At 41.1% G+C, this 13444-nt stretch overlaps 1 protein-coding gene across 3 annotated transcripts in view; it reads left to right on the top strand.

Moving 5' to 3' along the window:
- Positions 1 to 5394: 5394 nt before the first annotated feature.
- The window catches only part of LOC131249048 (TNF receptor-associated factor homolog 1a-like), a 57858-nt gene continuing 49808 nt past the window's right edge, over positions 5395 to 13444 (top strand). For 2 of the 3 annotated variants that reach the window (XM_058249609.1, XM_058249608.1), the window contains exons 1-3: positions 5395 to 5533; positions 7249 to 7463; positions 9083 to 9194. In XM_058249609.1, coding sequence (XP_058105592.1) covers positions 7286 to 7463; positions 9083 to 9194 — 290 coding nt within the window. In that variant the 5' untranslated portion in view covers positions 5395 to 5533; positions 7249 to 7285. The remainder of the gene's footprint in view (positions 5534 to 7248; positions 7464 to 9082; positions 9195 to 13444) is intronic. The other variant, XM_058249607.1, reaches the window with a different exon arrangement.

The raw sequence follows: 13444 nt of genomic DNA on the forward strand, positions 1-13444 counted from the left end.
AAAATGAATAGTTGGTTTAACTATCTTTAAGGTAAAGGCATATCCTAGTAGAGATATTAGGATTGCTTCTTGGCATGAGATTTTGATACCATGTGTCCATGTCATCAGAATCCACATTGTTGCAAATTCTGATATTTGTAATCATGTTTGGTCTCAATTTGATAAATGAAGTGATGATTGTCATGGTCCCATATCCGTAGTTTCAATTGATCGGATTATTTAGGGTACTACCTATAATCTATAAAAATAGATATTTTGTAAAATTTAAGATTATAATGTAACGTCATGAATTTTCGCTATTTTGGATTGCCAAAAATCCTTAATATATATATATTTTTTTATATATAACTAGCCCACGTCTTCACTTACTAACCTTTGATGCTCGAAGTGAGCCTATACGCTGGTGGTACCGATAAAAAAACTGTACAAATAAGATTGATCAACCGTAGAAAGACAATAAATACGACTGATCTCTTAAATATTGAGTTTAGCCTCTTGATTTGTTCACATAGGGCCCAAATCTAGCCAACCTATCACTGACCAATCGAGACAATAAAACAAAATAAAGACCTACCTAAAGTCGAGACGACTATGGGTCAGATCTTAATTAATAAACCAAATCAACACAGTTACTCATTTAGCATAAGAACCAATGATTTAGAGTGATTCTAACTGAATCGTCATTTTCACTAATTACGAATAGGCCACACTATGAACATAGTTAATCTAAACCCTAATAATTGCACAGAAGAAATCTTGATACCCAATTCATTCAAAAAATGTCTCGATTATCCGAACAAACTCTAAACCACTCGTTAGCGGGCCACTAGTTTCGAAACTGTAAAATAATGTCTCTCTCACTAGGATCATCATCCATCGCGGGTGGCAAATCAAGATAGTGCCCATAATTACGTAGCTTGGACCAGATGTTGGGTGCTTGAAATGCGCAAATACCCTAGGCTGAAGCCTGAAACTTAAGTAAAAATAACCTTTCACTCGTTCGCGAAGTTGTGACTTTCTGACTGTTAGATCGCAACCAGACTCGAGATATGAGTTAATGATATTTCTCTACTCATATCCGTATAATTGTGGCCTCGATCGAGCACCGATAGCTGTCAATCGCAAATAGGATCCCTGTGGTCGATCAAGGCATCCGGTCTCTACCAAAATTAGACTAATCACTCATCCTACGATGGGGCACCTACCCCATGGCGCAGATGAGCCAATGGGCTCCTGAAGGAGCCATGTGGGCCAAAATCTAGCCCACTAGGGGCATGCATATTAGGAAAAGGGCTACTAGGGCCATTTAGACATAAAATTCAGATTATTTAAGGCCAAAAATTTTACTCGCTCACTCCCATCCGAATTTTCTAATTGTAAGGGAGTGAGGGAGAGGGGAGAAGAAAAGGTGGGAACTCTTTAGGGAGCTGGTTTGGGGGTTTTCCTTGCTGCCGCTGCCCACATCTAAGCCCGTAGCTTCACCTCACCATAGAGAACGACCCACTAACAATAAAAATGTAATTCTCCAGCCCTCTTTAAAAATTCGAGTTTTTAGGCAATCGCATGTTCCCTTATGAGCTAACCTATTCGACGCAAGGCGTCAATCCATCAATTGCTCGGTCGGTATCTTAAGATTGACATTAGAAAATCGTCGGACCACCCCCAGGTGCGGATCATTATCTTTAGGTTGTCAATTATCGAACCTATGCCGCAAATTATGATTGTGTAGTGAATTTGTGATGGCACACAAATAAGTGAACACCCCTTGATTGATTGTCCTCCATGAATTGTGAATCATGCTTAATGTAGCTGAACTTTGAACCAATGCTTGAATAAATAGAGCTTACTTAAATGCCTACCCATTTATTTTACATTGTACCCTAATACATTCATTTTTTAAATCTTAATGTTGTAAATTCTGTGATAATTGTGTATTGCACTCACATGTCCATTTGATTTTTTCCATATTAACTGGAATCTTCTGAATTTTTGACAAGTATGTTCGCCTATTCTCGAAATAGAATGTGTTTGTAGCATGCTATAAAATTTTAGCCATTGGTCAATTGGGTTGGCCAACAAATCTGAAAAACTCATGAGGGCAGCCTTATTAGATTAGTTGCTATGGGCAAATTCGACCAATCAAGGATGAAGACGAACACCTGGCAGTAGTTGGACTACATGGTACGCTTGCACCGAATGCCGCTTGCGTCGTAATTCACCCGAGTCAGCTGAATTAGTCCACTAGTTGGCCAACCACGTATATTCACCATATATGTTCATGTCTGTCTGAACCTAGGACATCCCACGCCCTTGAAACGACTACTTACAACCGATAATGATACGATTCACAAGTCTCGAGAGCTGGGGTATGGTGGTATGAGACATTATATTCGAACTGTTGGCTTACGTTGGGGTGACGAGCCTCCCCGCAGTGATCGTGACCAATTCAGTTTATAATCCCGCCTTTCGTATGATTTCATATAGGAGTGACGAACCCAGACGGATTAAGGGTTGTAGGCACGGCGCTGGCACGACTACGCTGGGCCTTGCGATCAGGTTAGGGCTTTTGATTTCATGGGAGTGCCTTAGTTTCCCCAACCTTGCTGGATGAACGAACTTAACTAAGCACTCGGCTAACATGACTATTGTGCATTGCATTAGCTAGGTGTGGCGACTTGGCAGTTGAGGTCGCGTGATGAGGGAGTGTTAATTATTTATGAACGTAAGATGGAGTCGCTACGAGGGAGTGTTGGATGGCGATGACATTCATCATATCATAATGACATGCATATGCATTAACAAGAGTGTGTAGGGACTGTATACTTAAATCGCTTTTCATTAAGTGCACTTGTGGATTTGATAACTTGAGTAACTTGATGTTAATGAAACTACTGAGTTGATTACTCACTCCCACTCTGAGACGATGTTTTAAAACGCCAATCAGACCCTATTTTAGATGTAGGTATCAAAGAGTCCGAGGCGTCCATAGACTCGGAGGAGGAGCTCTCATATTTTCAGTTCCTGGGTGGGTCGGTATAGTTGTCTTAGGGTCAACGATGGGGCCGTATGATATTGACATTTTGTATATTTTTGGACACATAATTTTACTAGTGAAATCCTAAAGTTATGTTTACTTCTGCATACTGACATGATCCATTAAATTCTTTGAATGCTCATATACTAACCAAATAAACTAGAATTTTCTCACTTCTGCAAGGCATAAGTGGCACCCAGAATATCGGGAGTGAAATATCTACTCGCCTCCCAAAATTTGAGGTGTTATATATAAAGTATGAATTAGATATATACATAACTTCATAGGATATATTCTAATGCCTAAGTCACCCAAGTAGGAGAATGTTGGAATTTAGTGAGCCATCCTGACATTAGTAGTGAGGGAAGCAAAATAGATAGTTTGGATAAGTCTCGCGAATCTCAGATGGCGCCTACATAAATAAGGTGTGTTGAGCCCTATCATGTTCTACACAAATATCATACTATCTTTAAATAGAGATGTATAGTAAAAAGGGGCTTTTCAACCATATTGGAATGTAAGTCTTCTCCCACGAGAGAAGCAAGGTGAAATGATTTTGACAGTGAATCCATTGATGGGGTAGGACTCGCCGGATCTAAAATAATAGAGGAAAATAGATGATAGGGTCACAACCTTAGTCTAGCTATAGTCATTAAGGGTTAGTGTGCTCACAACCCTGCTAGCAAGAGCCCTATCATCTAGACCCTTCAAATGCAACTGCAGATGCACCCACATAAGCCGTGCGGATCAATGTAAGACCCAACATTGCTGGTCCACCGTGGATGGACAACATCCACTCTGTAAAGATAATCCTAACCATAAGAAAGAGGACCCGAACTGAATGTAAACCGTTGACCAGTCTAAACTTTTCCATGGGTTCAAGATCCAATTGCCAGGATCGTTAATGGGAACTCATAAATTTCCCAGGACCCGTTTGTAAATTTATGCGATGGAAGGGCTAGCTCTATTCACTTGTAAATATATGATAATGCAAGCACATCTGGACCCTGAATTTACATTTCCTTGGTGGGACCTATGACTTGAACGGCTAAGATCAAACTGTGGACGGTCTCACCAGCGGACCACGAGTTCACCCCAATAGCCCGCGAGACTACAAACTGGCCCTTTCTGTTCTTTGTTTTTTTAAAAGAGAACGCCATCATTTCTCGGTTGGAATCTCCAGGAGAACGCACGACACCCTAACTTTGTAGGACGCGATTTGGGTAGTGACCGCAACACCAGCCAGCTAGGTGCTGTTAAGGCTGTGTAGGACATCGTGGAGTATGTCTTTTATCCACACCGTTCATCCATTTTTCCAGCTCATTTTAAATCATGACCCCAAAAAAGAGGTAAATTCAAATCTCAGGTTGACCACACTACAGGAAAATAATTTTGATTGAACGTCCACTGTTAAAACTTTCTTAGGGCCCACTATAATATTTATTCGCCATTCAACATGAATGAAAGGAAAACACTAATATATCCAAACCTTTCATGCCCTGTAAGGCTTCCAATGGTAAGCATTCAATCTCCTCTATTTCACGTAGAAGTGTGGTCCACCTAATATTTAGATCTACCTTATTTTTGGGCTAATGCACCCAAATAAGCTATAAAAATAAATGGACAAAGCATTCAATCTCCGTTATTTTCCGTGGAAGCCTGGTCCGCATAAGATTTGGATCCGCTTCATTTTTGGGCTCATGCCCTCGAATAAGCTCAAATAAGCTGAAAAAAATAGCCAGGCAGCTTCTATCAAACATATATACGTTACGGTGGGGCCCACAGAGTTTTGTCCTAGCTAGCTTGATGATGTTGGGTCACTAGCCAAACTGTGTCCAACTTTGTATTGCATAGTGTTGTTTTTGTCACATCCGGTCCGTAAATTAGCTGCCTATCTTATATTAAGTACCTCAGCCAGACAATCAAGACCATTCAAAACTCAGATGGGCCACACCAGATGAAACAGTGGTGACAGGGCCGCATGTGATGGAAAAAGTCATGGGCCCACCTTCATGTTTACACGTCATCCAACCAGCTATTAAAGTGAACCCCACGCCAGGTTGAAGAGACATCTCCGAAAAGAGCATCCGATATAGAAATCAGGTGGGCCACAGAGCGTGAATTTAGAAGTTAGTTGTAGGTATGATTTTACACTGTTCGCGTGGTGTGTGTGCCCTAGCTGAGTTTCGGATCCAGCTGATTTCCGTTACATGCCGTTAACATTGATATAGGGGCCACTGATGGACGGGTTGGATTTCACACGCATATAAACAGTGGGCCACGCAGAGGCGAGGTGCTGCACGCGTTCATGACAACGTGTTGCAAGGGATTCCATTCCGGTCGTCATTTCCATATCTTCATCTTATATATCCGTCCGTCGCTATATTTGCCTCCTCCTGCTGCTGCCGTTGCTGCTGCCTCCTTCCAACTCTCTCTCTCTCTCTCTCTCACATCTGGCGCAGGCGAAAAACGGCCTCTATCTGTCCATTTCAAGCTGAGGTAAGGGTTCCAGATATATTTCATTAGATCCCCAAAACCTAGCTAGCCGTCTCTCCATTTCTTTGAAGAATCGGCTTCTATTTGGTTGATTGCGTTTTGGATATTGGATTTTGGGTATTGGGTGTTTGTGTTTCTGGTGATGGGAGAGAAAAATGGTTTGAGGGTTTATTGATGTGGTTCTTGCTGCGAATTGAGTTTCTCTCTCTTTCTATCTCTCTCGCTTTAAAAAAATTATTTATTCATTATTTTTATGTTGGGAACATGGTTTGAGGGTTTCTTGATGGGGGCACATCTGTTTGGTTTTTTTTTTTTCCTCTTATGTTTGCGGAGAGAGGTGGTGTTTGAATGTATTGGGTGTTTTTAGGAATTGGGTTTTCCTGCAATTGGGTTTTTGGAGATGGGTTTATGCTGTTGGTTCTTTTTTTCTTGCAGGGTAGGTGTATTTTTTCCCCGTTTTGATATGGGTTTATCTGGAATTGTGTTTTGGATTTTTTTTATTTTTTATTTTTATTTTATTTTAGCAATTAGGTTTTTGCATTGTGTTCTGTTCTTTTACTGATTAGTTTTTTGCAGCAATTGGTATTTGTTGGATGCGACGTTGGTGCTGTTTCTAAAATTTGGCTGTTTGATCATTTCTTTAAGGAAGAATTGCTCCTCGCAGTGCATATGGCGAACATTAATGGTGGTCAGGAGTGTTGAGATGGCGGGCCACCTTGTGGATGGGCCAAAAATCGTAGCAATTGGGCAACTCTGACTATCCAGCTATTGTAGTTTGCTGGTTGAATGTGGACCACTGCTCTGTTGTGAGCTGACGGTTCCTTACTCTTGGGGAATGACTGATTACCACAGTTGACTCCCTTACTCTCGGGGATGGGATATGGGCTATCCATGTAGGGGCCCGCTAGATTAACACTCCCACTCACTACCAATGTTTGTTGTTTGTACCATGAGAAGGGAGCAACATGGAACTTCTGTGTCATAAGCTGCATGTTGGCATCTCCCTCCCCCCCCCCATCTCTCTCTCTCTCTCTCTATATATATATATTTTGAGATGGGTATTTTCGTGGACGGGGGTTTCTTTCCCTTTCTTATTTTTTCTTCTTCATGTGAATTTCCAAGATTTGGCTCTTCGAAGTGGGTTTTTGTGATTGGGTTCTCTGTTTTCAATCACTGTTTTGAAGAAATGGTTTTCGTTTTTGCAGACTGTCTGTTGTTCTGCTAGCTGCTGCAGGGGCAAATCACCCCATTTTGTATTTTGGTACCTCACTTCCTCTATCTTAATTTTAATATAACCTGATGCTCTTTAAAAAAAGGGTTTCTTCGAATCGTGTTTTTCTGGAATTTAGTTTTTGCCTTTTTTGGTTTTTTCGCATGAGGCTTGCTTGTTGGAGATAGAGATATTTGAGGGTTTATTATGATGTGATGCGCTGATCTGACACGTTCATTCTTAATCTTTAAGTGGGTGGGGTAATTCGTTAATTTTTTGATCTCTTGACTGATATTGGAGAGAAGTGGAGCAAGCTGAGTTCTTCATCCTTCTCTTTTTCATTTTAGTACTAACACAGTCACACATGGAGGCATATACTTGGTTCGAAAGCATAGAGATGGCTTGTTTGGTTCTGGGAAGTTGGAAACTGTTTATGATCTTTGGATAGGGTTCTTCTGCAACCAAGGGTTAAGTTTTGTTTTTGCTTGTTATTGTGATCTGGGTGCAGGTGAAGTGGGATTTTAGGGAAATCACTGGAGTTGGTGATGGCTGGGAGTGTCAATGACGATTGTGTGGCGGGGAGGTCTTCGGAGGGAATCTCAAGTGGACAAAGGTGCCAGTCCAGGGATTCCTTGACAGAATGGCGGTCCTCCGAGCAGGTGGAGAATGGGATTGCTTCTACTTCACCTCCTTACTGGGACACTGACGACGACGATGATAGTGGCATGCTCTCTTTTCTCACACTCTCTTTTTATTTTAATTGCTGTTCTTTCTTTCAATTCGTTGATTGTAATCAACCTATGCGATAGACTCTTAGAAAGCTCTTGATTGCAATCAACGTATGTATAGTCTATTACATTGTGCCCGTGGGAGTTTTATGCTCTCGTTGCCGGTCCCCAGCCTGGATAAAGGAGGGTTGCACCAGGTTGGCACCTGGTGTCAAACTTATGTCATAATTTCCAACATCAATCCGAACAATGATGATAATGTTAGTTATTTCTTTGCTTAACTATGGTCTTGCTTTTTCCCTTTTCATTGTAGTTGAATACCTTTCATTGTTTTTCAGTCTGTATGCTTCCAATGATCTACACGTAGTGATTTGTCTCCTTCTACCAAAACAAGTGAATAGACAAAACTTTGGGGTGGGAAACATCTTTTTGTATGATTAGTTGGTGGTTGGTAGTTTGGAGATTGTTAGCATCTGAAAGGAAAAAGGTGATAGCTGCATTGGTTCATGAATCAAATTTTAATTTCTCTAGCATTTTAGCACTGCTGAGTAAAAGGAGCATGTACATTTGACCATTTAACCCATAACTCACTGTTTAGGATGTTCGTTCTTTCTTTCTCGTTGTTTTGTATGTGCATCTGTACATTTGTATATATAGGTGGGTGTTTTTTTGATGCACATTCATGCTCCTTTTATTGGTAAGTGCTGTGCCCAGTGCTATTAACTACTTGTCACATAGTTACTTGCTTTCCTCCTCTTGTAATAAGTTAAATGCACATGGAGAAATGAATCAAAACATGTATATGATGAGTTAATAAGGAGAAAAAACTGGGGAATCTGTATTTCTAAACTTGCAATAGGAGGCCTATTTCAGTTCATCATCCATGTTGGTTAAATGGGCAGTAATGAATATCAAGTGTTACAACTCACAAAAGATGATACGATTATATATGTGATCCTTTATAAATTAATGGGGATTGGTTGTGTCTGTAGGAGTAGAAGCAACACACTAGGTCCCGTGCATGAGACCATGGCTGGTGGTGCCTTTTATAATTTATTTGTGCCGGACTTCATTCTTTTCTAAAGATGCTTAAAATAGATGTTTGAGGCACCACTTCTATATCATTTTGTACATGGGGAATGTTGGATTGCAAATACTGATTCTCCAAGGTGTTTCTTTGTCTCGCTGTTGACTTTTGGTATGAAAGATTTAATAAATTCAGTATCCTTTACTAGCCCTTTTTACTAGAGACTCTTTGTGCGACCTGCTGAAGAAGGCCCCTAATGGAAGTGTTGGCTCCTTCATTTCTCTCTTTCATGTTTAACATTGTAGTTTTTGCCATTTCTAATAAAATGGTTCATCTAGCAGTTTCTTCAGTGTGCTCCAATGAAACAATCTTTCAAATTTTCAATAGATCTGGTGTCCTATTCATGTCTGATTAATAAATTGGCCAAGGCAGCTGAGCCTGGCCATTGACAGCCCTAGGATTTTGACAAGCAACATATAGCAAATAAACTTTTGAATCTTTACATATTTGTTGCTTCAATAGAACAGACTACTGCACTATGACCCCTTGGTTGGAATCGTTAATGAGTTGACCGGATGTTTGTGTAGGGGCTAAGCCTTCTGTGCTATATGGAAAATTTACATGGAAGATTGAAAAATTTTCAGAAATTAGCAAAAGAGAACTCAGAAGTAATGCGTTCGAGGTTGGCGGGTACAAATGGTATGTGTTTACATCTTTGTTCCACGTCTTGCTGTTTGTCTTTTCAATTTTTTTGTGCTATCAATTAGGGCACATTTGTTTACTTGGAATCCAAGGCCAAAAAAAAAAAAAGAAAAAAAAGAAAAAAAAAAGAAAAGAAAGAAAAAGAAAGAAAAAGAAAAAGAGGAGAAAAGAGCAATAATTATCTAATGATGATTTCCATGAGAATTATTGAAACATGAATTCCAATTTTGAGTTTGTGTTTGGATAGCAAGTGGAATCTCATATTTCCTTTAAAAAAAATCTCACATTCCTCTCACAATGTTCTCCCAATTTCTTGTGCCAAGAATCCAAATATGGAAAAGTGTAATGATTGCTAGATGGAATCCACCCTTTGTCATCCAAACAATGCAAATTGTCACATCAAAGGAAAATGCTTTCCCTTTTCCATTGTTTGGCATGGAATTCAGGTTTCCAAACATGGCCTTAGTATTTTCATATGATGCATATGCTTGGATACTCTCTCTTGCCCTCTCATTCACACCTTGTACACATCCCTGTATATATGTATGCATATGTACATAACTACATATGCATATGTACATAACTACATACACGTAGATTTACATGCATATGATGTTTGGAAAGTGGCGCTTGTATGTCTGAGGCGGTTTGATTTTAGGAGTGATGTAGGAAGAAACAAAACAACTAAAGATTTTTGTTTTTCTTTGATTTGTAGAAAGATTTTATTAAAAGATAAAATCCCAATGAGCAAAAAGAGAGCCACAAGGGGTGCAAACGCCCATACTGAGGCAGAAGTGCATCTACCCAATCCCCACAGGAATCATCTAATTGCAACTTGTTTAAAGACCTCACTCAATAGCTAACATAGCACCTCACACTGTTGATCGCCTTGGCATTACATTCACTTTTGTTAGGAAAATTGAGTCTCTAGATTCTAGAAGCATGGCTGTTGCTAGGAAATAGAGTCTTTAGATTCTAGAAGCATGGCTGTTGCTCCAGGCATTAAACAAGCAATTGAAAATTGGCTAAGACACCAATCCCATATCATGACAGCAAATGGTCAGTGGAGGGATAATTGGTGTTAAAGGAGGGATAATTGGTCGACACGTTCAATATCCCTTGGACAAATACAATAGCCATTAATGATCATTTTTTGTCTATTGCACAAGTGGTCAACACCTTATCACAGCCCGCTAACCACCCAAACACAAATGACTCTAGGAGGGTCCTTCACGCCCTATAACCATGATATTAAATCTCCCTCCCCATCCAATCATCACTTTCTCATAGAAGGATTTAGCAGAAAAGTTTCCACCTTTCGCCCACTTCAAGAGTCCCGCATCTTTACCCGTCTGATTGAATTCAACACCCTTCACAAGGCCCAATAATCCGATCAGATCCTCCACCACCACCACCTCCTCAGGTCCCTCTTGAAGGTAGGATTCTGTATGCATTCCCATCTCTTGCCAGAGATTAGTTCTATATGCGTGAACAACATAGCTAAGAATAGAGGAAACACTCCTTTGCAAGCTAGATTAAGCATTCTAACTACCATCGTGATGTAGGACAATTAACCACTTGCTCTAAAAGCTCGAACTGTTAGAGTATGGCGAATTAATTCCTTTATCTCATAGCCCAGGCCCCACATCGCATGGGTTAAGACCTCGGCCGAACCCCCTCCATGGGCTCCAAATCATATGGGCTGCCCACCCCGAGTGTGTCCTCCCCGCATCCCACGGGCTACGCCACTCAAGCCTGGTGTGAAATGCGCATTAATCACCCCCGGTGAGGAGTCTCGAACATGAGACCTCCTCCGTGGGCCGCACCCACCCCGAGTGTGCCCTCGCATCCTACAAGCGACCCTACTCGAGCTTGGTGTGAAAATGCCCCTGCATTAATCACCCCCAGTGAGGAGTCTCGAACACGAGACCTCCCGCTCTGATACCAATTTGATGCAGGACAATTAACCCCTTGCTCTAAAAGCTCGAACTGTTAGAGTATGGTGAATTAATCCCTTTATCTCATAGCTCGGGCCCCACATCGCATGGGTTAAGACCTCGGCCGAACCCTCTTCGTGGGCCCCAAATCACATGGGCTGCCCACCCCGAGTGTGTCCCCGCATCCCACGGGCTACCCCACTCGAGTCTGGTGTGAAATGTGCATTAATCACCCCCAGTGACGAGTCTCGAATACAAGACTTCCTCCGTGGGCCACACCCACCCCGAGTGTGCCCCTGCATCCCACAAGCGACCCCACTCGAGCCCTATGTGAAAATGCCCCTGCATTACATCGAAAGAGCCTCATTAGTTATTACATGTGCATATGTTTTCGTGAAGCATAGTAAAATCCTAATATTATTCTAACCGTCCGTCATATCCAACTCTATCCCTTAAAAACTCTAAATATGCCTAAATGACACATTTCTTTCTAAAATGGAAACCAACTAATAAACTAAATAACAACTAAAACAAATCCCAGGTTGAGATAAACCTTGTTGCAGGATCCTTCTAACTACTCGCAGCTCCCACTTTGAATCGCACTTCGGCCTCGTGCACCTCCTGCTTCCTAGCCATTTATGATTGATAACATTTTGAAACAAACACTTCCCAGCACCTGAATGTGTTGCTGTTGCTTCACGCTTCATGTGACTATAGTCATGTGCAATGAAGATAAGAGATGTCTCCAGTAAGGACCAGAACATTGATTATGAAGGGATACTAAAGGCCAGTTCGCGTACCAAGGATAGGGTCTTAGATGGGATTTATGAGCAAAACAAGATTCGTGATGCCAAACTCAACCAGCTTGGACAAGGCTATGATGATGACAGTGATGATGCTGAAACAGACTTGAAACTTAGGTTCCTACCATCTTCTTGCACCATAGCTGAATTTTGACTGCAACACGTACAGTTCATGTCAGAATTGCATCATCCTGGGCATGTCTCCAAGGTAACTAACAGGCTATCAAAAAGGAACCGTTTAAACTGTTTTAATGTCCCTGGGTACCCAAAAAATGGTCCATAAAATGAGTGATGATAATGAAGGCATCGCTGATTATGATATTGACCCCTCTAGATTTTTTTCCCTTCCAAGGGCGCCTATCATTGGGCATTAGGCGTATGGTAAGATTCTTTATATATTTTAGCATCTTGTCATTACTTGTAAAGTGAGGTCAGGTGGGCAGTGGTTGTAAAATTTTGTCCAAGCAATCAAGAAAATATCTGTTTTTGTTCTTCAAGCCAGGCGCCCTTGGAAGTGATGTGCAACAACTCGTCGACCAATTTGTGGTGACAAGTGTGGAAGAATGATGTCGTTTGTTGTAACCACTGGTTGTCTTTATTGTGGCGTGACATCCGGTAATGTTATGCATACAGTTAGCATTACTGCAATAAATGACAAAACATTGGCCAAGCAATCAAGAAAATATCTGTTTTTGTTCTTCAAGCTAGGCACCTGTGGAAGCAATGTGCCACAACTCGTAGACCGATTTGTGGTGACAAGTGTGGAAGAATGATGTCATTTGCTGTAACCACTGGTTGTCTTTGTTGTGGCGTGTCATCTGGTGATGCTGTGCAAACAGTTAGCACTACTGCAATAAATGACAAAAATTCAAATATTTGTTGGGTGTCACTAAACCACTGGTAGATGATGCATATGCTGAATTTTATGTTTATGCATGAAACTTGACACAACCTATCCTAGATGACCAAAATTTGATGTAGGATGTGTAAAACCAGCTATGTGAGTCTGTGACCGAGATTTAACTTAAAATCAAAGGAATAAATAAAATCATCAAACTAAAGTGTTATGCACATGCAAACAACATGAAGCCCAAGAGATGGCAGGTATGATTTGAGGCCAAATCACAGTCATCAGCCATTTGACCAAACAAAACACTTAGAAAATTAGGCCCAAGGAAGATAAAGATCTTCCGACTAGCATACAAGTAGTCCGGGTTTAATAGGTGAAAGTTTGATATTTTCCGGGTTGGACCAAGGTAGTTCCAATGCAAAAATCTTGAGATCTAGGAATATTAAATGCAAGCGGCTGAAACTGAGTTGCCTATTATGGACGAAGGAACACAACCGACTCAAAATCAGATCAAGTGGGCCCCACACGTGCATGTGGCAGTCACACTGGTGGCCATACGGTCACACATGTGGGTTGATCGTGTGGTCTACGCACAGGTCGGGTCCGTTAATAATGGAAGATGGGTTTAGGTGGCGCATAGGATCAAGTAAAATTAGA

The sequence above is a fragment of the Magnolia sinica genome, chromosome 6, assembly GCF_029962835.1.
Source record: "Magnolia sinica isolate HGM2019 chromosome 6, MsV1, whole genome shotgun sequence".
Classification (NCBI taxonomy): domain Eukaryota; kingdom Viridiplantae; phylum Streptophyta; class Magnoliopsida; order Magnoliales; family Magnoliaceae; genus Magnolia; species Magnolia sinica.